Source organism: Seriola lalandi, unplaced genomic scaffold (genome assembly GCF_002814215.2).
Source record: "Seriola lalandi dorsalis isolate HSWRI2012SDOR001 ecotype SW California unplaced genomic scaffold, Sedor1 jcf7180002054760, whole genome shotgun sequence".
In the NCBI taxonomy this organism is placed as follows: domain Eukaryota; kingdom Metazoa; phylum Chordata; class Actinopteri; order Carangiformes; family Carangidae; genus Seriola; species Seriola lalandi.
Window position 1 is genome coordinate 477,340 of NW_019525313.1, and position 14,219 is coordinate 491,558.

Here is a 14,219-nt window from a genome sequence, read left to right on the forward strand (position 1 = left end):
AGAAGGTCGGTGGTTTGATCCCCGGCTCCTGTCCACATGTAAAGGAATCTTTGGACAAGACACTGACTGCTAAGTTGCCATGTGCCAGAGCTTTGCATGGCAGCTCAGTCGCCATTGTGTGAGTGTGTGTGTGTGAATGGCTGAATGACAAACCCTTATGGTAAGAAGGTGCATCAGAAGCCGCATCATGGTAAATGCACTGTATGCTGATGATACCCTTGTCGCTCTCACCAATTCATCAGTCTTTATTCTTAGGGAGAGCCTGGGTTTCAGGGTCCAGTTGGCCCTCGGGGAGCACCAGGGGATGGGCTTCCAGGAGAGAAGGTACTTCAATACAGCTACTTCATATGCCAGTGGTAGCATGGCCTGCCACAATTTGGCATTAGATTATCAGTGTCTAAGATCTGCTGTAATAAAGAGTGATTTCACACACACTCAGGGTAACAGAGGCATTCCTGGAGACCGGGGAAAAAAAGGAGACAAGGGAGACTATGGAGAACCTGGATCTACTGGACCAATGGTAATGCAGCATGTCCCATCTTCTTGGTTTTGCAACAATCTCCTAAACAAAACAAGAGAAAACCAATATAAATAAATTCTGTCCTACTTTTAGAATCCTATCTCAGTCAATATGCAGGAAAGCTCCAAAGGTTCAGCTGATCAGGTGTTGTGGTGGCGTTTAAACATGGGAGGAGAGATGTTCATTGAGCTTATTATAGCTTATTAATATATAGTGTTTTGACCTTTTGACACTAATGATTTTATGTCTTCTGCAACCAAAAAAAAAAGCTGGATTCATGTACGATCGTGGGTTTATTTATTTTATATTTAATTGATTTGTTTTTTCAAAATTGCGAATATATAATAATATATATATATAATATAACCCTGCGAAACCGATCTCAGGGTTATATGTAAGAGAAATGTTTATATTGTTACTGTATATTTCCCAACACTGGCTGACAGCAGTATAGGAATAAATAATCACCCCACCTGTAAGCATACATTACAGGTGTAGATGAACAGTGGAACAGCAGGTGACTGCAGGTGTGTAATATTGCGCTATACATACAACATGGCACTAATATAGGCAGTGTATTGTCTGAATCACACAACCGATCAAGCCATGTAGCCTACAGGTTTAAATTGTTGAAATGTTGATCCATAAGAAGATTTGTAGTTTTAAGAACCATCAGCTACTTTGATTCTTTCCCAGTATTAATACAGAATCTAGACCTGCTTTATTATCAAAGAACATATGGACATCTACCTTTAGACTACACAGACCTTTAACTTTGGCATCATATCGTTGTGTACATGAGAGCTCAGTTACCTTTTATTTGATAAGACACATAAAACCTAGAAAGAGTGGTGCTGTTTTCTGCAGTTTTTTATTTTTAAATTTTAACTGTCAGAGAACATGTAATCATATTTTTAGATTTTTTGTGTCTGATCATACAATGCTAACACACTCTCCAGTATTCAGTGGAAAACATCAGGATAAAATGTAGTTGATAGTGACCAGAGCATCACCATGTACTTGTCCTCACGAAATCATCCTTAGACAATGTTAGACAATGTTATCACTCTACCTCCTAATGTGAGTTTAATTACAGGGAAGACCTGGAGAAAAGGGTGAACCAGGACTGACAGTGAGTAAAGTGACTGACACAAATGACACATGAGTTGTATGTTTTAACATTAAATGTTAATACCTAATTTTTTCATCTTCCACAGAGAGAAGAGGTCATCAGAATCATAAGGGAAATCTGTGGTAAATCACGTATTTTTGTCAAGTTTTGCAGCAATCATTGGTAATCAAATGTAATAAATGTAAATTAACTGGACAAAATATTAGAAACAAAAACAAGAAAAATATGCTTTGAAACATGCTGTAAAGTTGAGTCAAGACGAAAGCGGTTGGGTCTGAACAAGGCATTAGGTAAAATTAGCTGCATGGAGACACAAGCTGTGTCCCAATTCAGAGGCCGCATCCTTTGGAGGATGCCATCGCAGACCGCAAAGGCTCAATCTAAATGTGCCTGGAGGATTTTCGCTTTGCGTTGCCAGTTGTTGCCTAGCAACCATGACAACATGTAACTTTTTTTCCCAAAAACTGAGAACTGAGATTACATTACGTAAGAGTGTAATCTGTGGGCTCTATGTCAGTATTGTTTGCTTTCATTACTAGCATGCAATGAATCTTGGGAAACTTTGCACCATGAATGATTCACCTGTTACCCAGGAAAAGAAGGCCACATGTCTCTGCTGCAGTAGAAGGAGCCTTTGAAATGGGTCTAGTCGCGCTGCTGTAACACAATCGATCTTCAATGCAGCCTCTGAAGGATGAGAGAAGTGGGACACAGCTACAGCTTTGTTTGTCATGTTTTTGTATCTGCTCCCGCACTTTTGTCACAGTTGTAATGTAAGTGTTACATTTGTTGTCTAGGCTGTGGTCTGAAGTGCAGAGAGAGCCCTCTAGAGCTGGTGTTTGTGATCGACAGCTCTGAAAGCGTGGGACCGGAAAACTTTGAGCTGGTGAAGGATTTTGTGAATGCTCTCATTGACCGGGTCTCTGTGAGCCGAGAGGCTAGCCGGATCGGCGTGGTCCTCTACAGCCACGTGGACATGGTGGTGGTCAGTCTGCAGCAGCAATACAGCCAGGAAGATGTCAAGGCCGCTGTCAGGAAGATGCCCTACCTAGGTGAGGGCACCTTCACTGGCAGCGCCATCCACAGAGCAAACCAGCTGTTCCAGGCCTCACGCCCTGGTGTGAGGAAAGTGGCGGTGGTGTTGACCGATGGGCAGGCCGACCCACGTGATGTCATGCAGTTTGAAGAAACAGCCACACAGGCCCATGCAGAGGGGATCGAGATGTTTGTTATCGGAGTGGTGAACAGGACCGACCCTCTGTCCGAAGAGTTCCAGGCTGAGATGAACGCTATCGCCTCTGATCCCGATGAAGAGCACGTCTACCTTATAGATGACTTCAGGACACTCCCCAGTAAGCAAGCACACATCATCATCATCATCATCACCATCATCATTAGCGACACTGGCATGTTGATACATTTATCTACCTTACCTTTTTATTTATTTATTAATATGACTCCAATCAGCCCGATATCAGAAGCTGTGACTTCTCTACCCCTGACTGAGTCTAAATAAAGAATATATTAACTACTAACTGCTAATACAGGTTTAAATGTAATGTCTGATCATCAAGATAAAAACTGGAGAAAAAGAACAGAGTTAATTACTAGCTGAACAAATGAACTGTGTAATGAGTTGGGCAATGATGGGAGAGAATATGATTTGGCTATTTATAATACGGCTTTACTACTAATTATACTAAACTAATTATAAGGAATGAAACTTTATGAGTAAATGTTATTTATCTCACCATCAACCCAGTCATGAGCAGAATATTAAGACCTTGTTTACTGTGAGTCTCGGGTGACTGGAGATTTTCCTGGTCAAAACCTGCAGTGGTAGGTGCTGGTGCTGGTGCTGCCTCTGTTCATGAAGCATTTCAAATTCCCTCCTCCACCCATCATCTACTTTTTTTGCTAAAAAAACCTGGCTGAGTTGAGAATTCTCAGTCAGTCGCGCTCATACCTCCACTGGTCCAGCACAGAAAACTGGGATGTGTTTAAGGAAACTGCTTCGTCAAAAATGATGGAACAACTCCAACAACTTATTCACATGTTAGAGTGGTTATCGCTGCCGCCTCAAAGTGAGAAGGTTCTTCAAACATTGATTATTCATTTATTCACTTGTTATAACTCTTACCTCTGTCATCCTATGTGATGAGTACAATCTCTAACCATAATTTATATAATGTTGTCATGTCTTTGTTTTGGGGCAGCCCTGGAAAGCCAAATCCTGAGTCGGATATGTGAACAGGATGACACGATGGCCTTTCAACCACATTCAGTCTTTCCATCTGTGGAAATCCACCCAGAGGTTCCAGAAGACAAAGAGTTCCCAGAGGAAGAGAACATACAAGTAACTCTCCTTTTATCTCATATGGAAACAGTGATAGATTCGATACTAGAAAATATGGTGAACATTTAACCTTGCATTTAAAATACTCAACTCTAGAGATGAGGACAGTAAGCAATACTGAGTTTACCTGCTGCATGCCCACTGTGTGAACAAGGGAATAGAAAATGTATTACCACCTATTGTCACCTGTCCAGCATGGTGCACATGAAACACCACAGATATACTGCTAAGGGACGAAAGAGTGAACTGCAGCCCTGAAATAAGTTTCAAAAACACACAATCACAGAACAAAGCGCCTCACATTGACAGGAGCATCAACCTGGCTTTGAGACACGATGGACATGTTTTACCAGTTTGCACAGCGGCTAGCAGCTCACTGTTTCTCCCTGCGTCTGTGTGTGAGCTCCTTAATTGCAAGTGATGACATCGCTTGTTGTGTGTCCTTTACCCTTGTTTAAAAAAGGGTGTGAAAAGGTATTAGAATGCACATTGCTTGCCAAGCATAGGAGACTGTTGCTGGCTGATGCTGTACAGTACCTAACGTGATTTAAAATTAACCACAGAAATTAACCACTGTTATAGTGATAGTAAAATTTAAACGGCATTATTAATCGTCTGGTATTTTTACCATGATTTAGTGTGAAACCAGTAACTGTTTCATCTCTACTCAATGGCATGGGGACTCATTATTTAGTCATAGACTCTTAGGGGTGCTAGACCAGGCTTGCATCACTGATGGAGGCGAACCATGTAGCCCCAGCACTGGGCAGGTGTTCTTCCTTGCTGCTGCCACTCACAGGCCAACAGCTCTATGTGACTTTATCGCAGGGTTATCTTATACATGAACGTTGCCTGTGTGAGTTTTCATTAAGACATTTAAAAACATTACATTTTTGTATGAAATATCTATTAAAAATGGTGTTTACTGTCTTTCTAGTGACATGGGTGTTGGTCAGTTTGTTGGTCCATACTGAAATATCTCAACAACTGACAACATACGTTCATGGCCCTCAGAGGATCAACCCTACTGACTTTAGTGATGCCCTGACTTTTCCTCTGCTGCACTCCTGAGGTTGACATTTTTAGTTTTGAGTGTCTCTGCAATGACTGAATGGATTGCCATGAAGTTTTGGGTGAAATATAATAACTCTGTTTTTCCCTTTTCTTCTCGCACCATCATCAATTAATCAGTTTTTTATCTTTTATTAGTTAAATTACTAAATACTAAACACTACAGCCTCAGCTGCAATTTGAGTTAAGTGCTAATTAGTAAATGTTAGCATGCTAACATAAGCTAACATTGTGAACATGACAAACAGCTCACGTTCCACTTGAAAATCTCATGGCCCACATCCGACCACGTAACAATACAGAGGCCAAATACGTTCTCAGAGCACTGTTTATTTTGAGGATAACAATCGAACATTCAGGACTGAACTGACAGGAGAAGATCCATTTTTCTTTTTGATTGACGGGGGACAGATCACTTGTTGATTCACCCTCTGTCTCTGACTCTTTTTAACTCCTTTTAAATTTCTGTTGCTGACCAGCTAACCGTTTAGATTCTGCAGATTTACCATGGATGTAATCTCTTAGTGTGCAATCAGACTGAGATAGTAAACAAGTATATGATGTGGTCTACCAGTGACAACATAAAAGTTGCTATCATTGTCTTATCACAGTGAAAAAAAAAGAAAAAACCAATAACAGAGTTTTTCAACATTTTAATGTAAAGATTATGTTTTAAAACATCTAAAAATGATTTCTATTTTTTTTTTTTTAATAATTACATCTCTTCACCAAAACTGTACTGTTTTGCAAATGATTTGTAATACGTTTGGGGCCCACCAGTGGGCCTCAGCCCACAGATATCCAACACTATATGATGGATACTTGACAGTCTGAAGAGTTGATAAAATGTGATCATATTATCCGTACAAGAGGAGATCTCGTGTCACTGAAAACCTTAGGGTTCATCCTATGGGCACCATGAGCCCACAGCAAATATTCTACAAATCAAGTCCATTATCTGTTGAGATACTATCAAGGGGGATTTGGCTGGATGACACTAGAAAAAAGAAAACAGGGACCACAAAATCATCCTCTGGGGACCATGAATATTCCCAATTGAGGTAGTCTGGACAGATTGCTGCAGAAATCTGACACAACGTTCACCTGGTTATGTCTCTGCTAAGATTCAAGAATATAAAGATATAATGTGTCTGATTTGAGCTCATCCTCTGCTTCCCAGCATGAACTCACAGTACAGACAGTGGAGGTACCAACTGTACAGCCCCTGGAGTCAGGGTGGCCTGAGGAGAACCTGGTTGATACTAAACTGTTGGTGGAGCCCTGGAACAGTCTCCCAGATGTCACATTTGCCTCCCCCAGTGGCAGAGGGAAGCAGGGCCATGGGGTGACCTCCCTAGTGGGCCCTCAGACTCCAACTGACTGGCTGCACGAGGCAAAGAGCACTCAGGCTCCTGTCAGCCCTCCTCCTCCACCCCTGACAGACTCGTCAGTGCCAGGTAAACAAGCAGATCAACTGATGATACTACATATGATCTCTTTGATCTTCCTGGTAAGTGTGTGGCCTTCCTGTACTACAGCCACATTACAGGAAACCTGGAGTTGCGCAAGGCAACATAAGTCTGCTTATCACATTTTGTGTTTGTTTTGGTTAGGAAATCTTGACACCTCCGTTTCACAAGTAATTTCCTTTTGTCAGGCAGGAAGAGAGAGATTATTATAATATGAGGATGAAGTTGTTCCTCAATTGGGCGTGCCCTTTCTTCTCTTTATTCATTTCCTCTGACCAGGTGATTCTGTTTTCACCCATGTTTGCTTATTTGTCAGCAGGATTATGCAAAGATTACTGAACCGATTTGCACTTACCTTGGTGGAGGGAAGGAGCATTGGCCAGGGAGGAACCCCTTCAATTATGGGGCAGATCTGGATCATTTACTATGAATTTGATGTTTTTCCTCTCAAGTCCGGTGTATGATGTTTGACAGTGGCCTTGGTGGGAGTCTGTGGTTTACTGTTTTTACTGTCTTATTTTTGTGATTTAGTATAGCAGACTCAGTGATGGAATCTATTTAAATACAGTACTTGAATAAATCTACACATTTTAGATACTTGTATTTTACTTGAGTATTACCATTAGTATTGTAGTTTGTATGTTAAATCTAAATATATAGATCAAACACACAAAGCTCAGATTCATACAAATTTAAACATGCATTTATTTTACTATATTCATTATAGAAGCTATCAACTATAAGTAAAAGCTACTTACACATTAATACAATAGTTATACTGCTCAAATATCATATAATAATATAATGCTCACATTTACATGTGTAAAGAGTAGTTTTGGTTTAGATACTTTAATTCTAATTTTCCCTTTTGGCTGCAATAAAGTACTCCATCTATTTCCCTGATAATATGCCTGTACTTACTTCAGGTTTTTAAAGTATTTTTCTATTGTAGTATTTCTACTTTGCTTAAGTAAAGGATCTGAATATTTCTATAACAGATTATAATGGGCTGAACTTTACAACTGTGTTACTGTAAAGGGACTGAGGGAACTAATAAACATATTGACATGCAGACAAGAGAGCTACAGGACAGAGGACAGAACCTTTCCTGACCTGTTTAAAGTTTGGGTACCCAGTGAGCATGATGAAACAGTCCACTCATTGCACCTTTCTTGTCCTTTCAGATGAAGGCTGCAGCCAGCCTCTGGACCCGGGTCCCTGTCGGCAGTATGTGGTCAAGTGGTACTATGACCCCGAGGCCAACGCCTGTGCCCAGTTCTGGTACGGTGGCTGTCAGGGCAATGCAAACAACTTTGAGACTGAAGTCAACTGCAGGAATTCCTGTGTCTACACGTAAAAGGCTGTGTTTGGAGAAAAAGGGTGTGTGCAAAGCTAACATGCTCCATCCGCGTCACTGAGGACCAGATTGGACTGATGACGCAGGTTTTATTGTTTGACTAGAGCTCAGGCTAGCAGCTGCTGCTGTGAACTGCTGCAGGTGAAGGAGATGATGGAGAGCTGACGTGGCCCTCCTCATTGTCTCTCAGGCTACGTTCACACTGCAGGTGCTCCTTTTGAATTCTGAAATGCTGCACACAACATTAGCTGTCCACTAAGTCTGGAGAACCACTTATATCTGCCCAGGATGTAAACCAACTACGAACCAGTACAAGCTGACAGGACCATCATAACCACTAGTTCAGCATGTCATCCCATATACAACTGGCTTTATCTTCACTTTCACTTCCTTTCCATTGTTGTCTAGCTCTAGAGTTGAATAGCCAAGGGCTGGTATCACAAAGCAAGAGGAGCTGACTGTGTGTCTACACAGAAGGCGTGGTGAGAGCAGAATGTTAGCATCATGTTAGCATCATGTTAGCAGCTTCAGTCCTGTGTAAGTGTGTCTACACAGGAGGTGTTCAGTCCACAGAAGCATTTAGGGCCCAAAACACAATCACTGTAGTTACAGGTGGATTACACGGGAAAGTAGACTCGGTGCTTTGGGATGTGTTTACATGCAAACAGTAGGACTGTACCTGTGTAGACTGCTGTGTAGAGAATGACTGAAGAACACGTCTAACATGCTTTCTGTGTAGACATGGCGTCAGCCTGTCACTCTCTGAGTTACAGTGGCGATCCTGGATAACTGATAACTGGCTCAGTTAACTCTGAGTTTTATAGGGGACCCCTGAAGGTCAGAGTTCTTAATTACAGGCCATCACATCTTCAGCACCACGAGTGTAGTTACTCTAATATAAAATGATAAACATGACACAGTATGATAATGCAACATGAATAGAACAGCTGTAAGAAAAGTAGAAATATCCCAATATTAGTGTGGGAATAATTAAATTGACCTTTTTAAACATAGTTGACCTTTTCAAGTAGTCTAGACTAATAATTAATTTTCTAGTTACATCTGGCTTTTCTTGTTGTTTCATAATACCTAAAAAAACTGATACACTTACAAACTGAAGAAGAGAAATTCATGCCTGGTCTATCTGACTAAATATTTTTATTAAACTTAGAGCTAATTAACAGCGTGTACAATTAATTTACAGCTATAATGACCATGTATTAGTCTGTGTGAGTGCTGAGAACTATTCCTGTTTAATTATCATTCTGTTCATCTGTAACAACATCTGTTTGGTCAGTAGTCGGGCTGTCGGCATCCTGATCAGGTAACCTGCTCTGTAGCATACGTTACCATGGTGATCTAACCCTGTCCAAAGTGAGTCAGTTTAGTGCTACCTGAGTTAAGCTGGACGACGTATTAAACTCACATCATGATACAGACCCCAGGACACTTCATGTGATTATAATCATTTACCCTGAACACATAGTTCGTATTTAGACCCCTTCACTTTTTGTTGCAGCCTCATAGAAAGAAAAACAATCATATTTTCAAATGTATTAAAAAGTAAAAAATGAAATATCACATTGACAAACACTTTACTGTAACTCACGTTCCTCCATTTCTCTGGATCATCTCTGAGATGTTTCTCCACCTTGACTGGAGTCCACCTGTGGTAAACTCAGCTGACTGGACATGATGTGGAAAGACACACACCTGTCTATATAAGCTCTCAAAACATTTTTGCTACAGGTTGAAGGAAGAAGAAGCACAGTGTCCTCCATCTGACATGAAGAAGTCTGGAACAACCAGGACTCTTACCAAGGCCCCTCTCTGCTGATTGCTCAGTTTGGCTCAGTTTGCGTAGCTGGTTGCTCCACACTTCTTCCATAAGTACAAATACACTGACATTTATGATGATTTAACAAATGAACCCTAAATACTGATAATACTAAACATTAGTGGACAGTGGAAGTGGATAGAAAAATGTGCAAAAAGTAAAAAGTAATGTGCAACTTAGAATCACAGTGTGGTAAAAAGTGCGAAAATGGAAACACGCAAAGTAGATGAAGTGTAAATCAAGAGCAGAGTAATGATGGAGGTGTGCAGACCTCTGTCACTGGATGTGTCACAGTGCATCATGGGGGCAGAGGCAGCTACAGAATACCAGGTGCCATGTTTCAGTACAGTGGACAAACAAAAATGAATTCAAACCTTACATCACCATCTGCAAATGCCATCTATTCCATGCAGGTTGTTGCGGGACTCATACTTTACATACAGGTTTCTGTCAGTTACTATGACAACCGATTTTAAACAGTTACCATCTTTAAATTGTATTATTACCAAACTTCTACCATGTGAAAAAGAAAATCAGAATTGAGGCACTTTCACCTGCAATGTGAATATAGTCAATTTCCTGTTGTTATAGACGCAGTTTATGGAGCCAGCAGTTTATAAAACATGTTTTATTTTAGGGTATTAAATTGTGGGGTTTGTCTTTTGTTACATATTGTTTCTGTGGGTCAGTGTTTGTAGGTCAGTGGTGCCTTTAGGGCCTTTCTTTAACCAGACAGACAGTTCTTAACCTGTTTATGGTATTTTTACATGATGTTGTAGTTACTTCAGTGTTTATTACTTAACTTTTATAGTTAATCTTAACAAAATCCTTTAATCTCTATTATAAAGAATGTTGTATCAATAGAGACACACTTGATTGTAAAATATGTATTCTTTTATTGTTCAATGCTGTAAAAGTACCAGGAGGAATAGAAAAATATGTTAAACAAAAATGTTCAATAAATGAAATATAATTTCTTAAAAATTGCCCATTTCAGTAACCTTTTTCAAAAGTGCAACTCAGCTAGAGGCTGAGCTGAAGCCTCTGGCTGTGTAGTGACAGTAGAGTTCCACAGGTCAGAAGCACACTGTATATGTTGTGATTACAGTCCCACCAGAATACCACAGAGAAATAAAATAAATAACAAAGAGAAATATTAATACAGACATATGTATTCGTATAAACAGGTAGACGTGTTTATATAAACTATGATCAGTATGTATATTTAAATGTAAATTCAGATACAAAACCAGGTAGACAATAAGATGACTATACATATAACTCATAAGTGCAAGTGAGAAGTCTTGTAGTCTTTTAAAGATCTTCACTTCTATCATACAAGCATAAGAACAGTATCAATCTCCTCATCCAACCCATGGAAAGACAGTGACTAAGTGCATTTCCCAAAATGTCAAACTAGTTCTTTAAGTGTCGATCATAACTGTCCAATCATTCCAGTGCTTTGTCATTCACAGTGTCAACTTAGAGAATAACAACAAATCATATACGTATCAGGGCAAAGCTACAGTTCTGCTGGTGGTGTATTCTGCCAGTGAGATGAGATCCAAACCAATATATAAGAATGTGTACCGATGTATGTATGTTTTCTTTATTTTGGCAGCCAGTACAAAATAAACTGTTTTATTTTTTTTCTGTCTTTGAGATATCTCCCCAATATTTCACCCATAGACTCCAACTGTCACAATGTTTGTGTGGTTTACCCCTTGTTGCTGTCCAGCTATATAGCTTTTATTTATTATAGCTTTTTACAGTAGTTTCAACACAGAATATACAGTATATACATGTTTATAAGAGACACCCTTCAAGTAAAATGCAAGTTGTAAAACACAGAAATAAGGAAGGAAGATTGATTGAAGACATTATCAATTACATTTCTTCGTACACACAAAATGGCAGTTTAGTAAAACAGATCCACTGACACCCCAAACATCATAAGCAAGGTTTTCACAGTTGTGCAAGTTGAGGGAAACAACAGGTATTTAACAACAAAAAGATGTTATACTTAGTGTACAGGTTTTATATGGACTTAGTTGTGGAGTTAAGTGCAGTGTTTTCATCAGGACTGAATCTGTATTTGTATCCATATGGCCGCAGATGGTAGGTCAGGTAATGCAACACATACATCTGCACAGAGTAGATGTAATGAAAGGACACAGCGAAGTCGGAGCAGCAACCTGGACCCTAGAGAGAGAGAGAGAGAGAGAGAGAGAGCGAGAGCGAGAGCGAGAGCGAGAGCGAGAGCGAGAGAGAGAGCGAGAGCGAGAGAGAGAGAGAGAGAGAGAGAGAGAGAGAGGTCAGCACAATGAAATGAAACTAACTTTGTGGTGGTATATATTTCTTCTGTCACAGTCAAACAACTCCTCCGCTTTTTCTATGGCCTCCAATTCAATCCCTGCCACTATTTCCACTGTCTTGTCATTCATCAAGACTTCGAAACACTGCTTTCATTTACGAACAAGTAAAAACACCTGAACGGCAACCTGTCGCTAAAAGAAGTAGAACTCGGACGAGGCGTAAGCAGGTTTCAGCCACTGGTTGTTGTTTGTTTTTTTTTTCAATCCTGACTTGAATTTTTCTTCAACCAAGTTGTAAATAAATATTAATATTTTTGCAGTTAGACTGGGACCATCCTAAACTTTTTTCCTCGTACACTTTTTGATTGATGCCTCACACTGGCTAGATTTAGCCCTGCTTAATATTTCTACTTTTTTATTTACCTCATCTTCAACTCTCCTTCATCCAAGAAGTACAAGAGCTCTTGGGATGTTTCACCAAAGAAACTCCTTGGTAAAGTGGACTGTGTTAAGGTCTTGTCTGGTTAATCAGAGAAGCCAAAAGAGAGACTTAGCCAACACTGTAGACATGAGGTTGCAACAGTGATATGTTGAGATTGTTCACCAAAACCATTTTACTGTGTTAGTTTTATGGAAACAGACATAATTGTGAACTTTGCTAACATTTTCATGTACTGTTTATATTGAGGTAATACACCTTTTCAGTAGTTTTTGGTGCTCTGGTCGTGGATTTGCAAGACGGATTATAGCCACAGCTACTGTGCATGTGCAGCTCACAGAAAAACAAGCTTTGGCCTGTTCGTCCTCTATCAATCCACAGGTACTGTAAAACTCACTGTTATATATTCCTGAAACTGGTCCTTAAATTAATGTCACTGCAGTAGAAGTTGTTTTGTTCTGTTTTCAGAGAGTTACAAGATGTGTAAGATGTTCAGCTGTTTCTCTTTGTAGTAGATTATCAACAGTTCCAACCAAGTAATTTGATTGGACGAGAGGCATTCCATGAGTGCTGATATAGAGTATGTCATGACCTGGCTCAAAGCCATGACAAAAACGAGGAGACGTACGGTTTCCAAAGCAAAAACGAAATGATTTTATTACAAAACAATATAAAATTAGGAAATTGGCCACATAATCAAACACTAACTGAACTAACAAACTAACTAAACCAAAACACAATGCGCCGAGGGATCGCGGGCGCAGTCGTTTTGGTAGGTCCCATAGCAGTGCAGGGCAGAGCCCGTGTGAGGAGTAGTGCCAGCTCTTATCACCTGTGGACTGGCCAGGTCCACCCAGGTGTGGCAAGCCCCACCTACAACCTGCAGGGAAGGACAAGCCAACACAACACAAAAGAAGCCAACACAAAACCCAACAGCAGGCCCCAGAGGCAGGAGGCCGTCACAAGTACAACAGCACTGGGACTTTTAACTACATGTATCACTCTGCTTAACAGGTGTTCTATCAACCATTAATTAGCGTTACATTATCTGTTCAAAGGAATGTTGGTATGGATGGTAGTTTTTACAAGTGTATGGAATTGACACTAGTAACCAGTAACAGTTAAACGTGTTGTAAATATTGTTAACATGTTAACCAGCCAGTAGGAATTGGCTGCACAGTGCTCTCTAGCCTGTATTCTGCGATGGCAAACAGGGTCTTTGGATGACTCCACCTCTGAAGAGAAGAACTTCAACAGCACCTTCTCCACAGATTTAGAGAATAGGCACAGGTGTGGAACAGACAGGCACAGGCTGCATTTGAGCAGTCTTGCATACACTGAGCCCCAAAACATCTTAGCACCCCTTTGGGGTGAGAACAGAGCACAACATTGTACCCAAAAACAGCTCAGGTGTTATGATACAATCTTCTCTGGTTCAGAATTTCTACCAGTGGCGATTGCTCTAAGACTGCAAGGGAAGCTCAGCTTCCCCTAAAATGTCAACAAAATAAGTGGTCAAATATGTCCTGTTGTGTGAACATTTCATTGACTAAATATGCGCTAGAACACGTTCTTCTTTTGTTCAGAATCAGCTCCTTATCACAGGTAACCGACACGACTTCTTCTCCTTCACCCCCGCAGCGCCACAGAGCTTTACACAGTGCAGACGCCGAGCGTCTACTGACTTCAATGGGGAAGCAGAGAGTGGGTTGTTCCACTGCAG

The 14,219-nt window shown here is 40.4% G+C and overlaps 2 protein-coding genes across 3 annotated transcripts in view; one reads left to right on the plus strand and one right to left on the minus strand.

Moving 5' to 3' along the window:
* Nucleotides 1-9,086, plus strand: part of col28a1a (collagen, type XXVIII, alpha 1a) — a 33,604-nt gene extending 24,518 nt beyond the window's left edge. For both annotated transcript variants that reach the window (XM_087178947.1, XM_023424909.2), the window contains 8 exons: nucleotides 256-324; nucleotides 440-520; nucleotides 1,617-1,652; nucleotides 1,738-1,774; nucleotides 2,450-3,004; nucleotides 3,869-4,008; nucleotides 6,260-6,536; nucleotides 7,733-9,086. In XM_087178947.1, the coding sequence (XP_087035073.1) occupies nucleotides 256-324; nucleotides 440-520; nucleotides 1,617-1,652; nucleotides 1,738-1,774; nucleotides 2,450-3,004; nucleotides 3,869-4,008; nucleotides 6,260-6,536; nucleotides 7,733-7,905 (1,368 nt within the window). In that variant the 3' untranslated portion in view covers nucleotides 7,906-9,086. The remainder of the gene's footprint in view (nucleotides 1-255; nucleotides 325-439; nucleotides 521-1,616; nucleotides 1,653-1,737; nucleotides 1,775-2,449; nucleotides 3,005-3,868; nucleotides 4,009-6,259; nucleotides 6,537-7,732) is intronic.
* A 1,528-nt stretch (nucleotides 9,087-10,614) lies between these two features.
* Nucleotides 10,615-14,219, minus strand: part of c1galt1a (core 1 synthase, glycoprotein-N-acetylgalactosamine 3-beta-galactosyltransferase 1a) — a 25,135-nt gene continuing 21,530 nt past the window's right edge. The window contains exon 4 of the mRNA XM_023424908.2: nucleotides 10,615-11,944. Within this exon, the coding sequence (XP_023280676.1) occupies nucleotides 11,780-11,944 (165 nt within the window). The 3' untranslated portion in view covers nucleotides 10,615-11,779. The remainder of the gene's footprint in view (nucleotides 11,945-14,219) is intronic.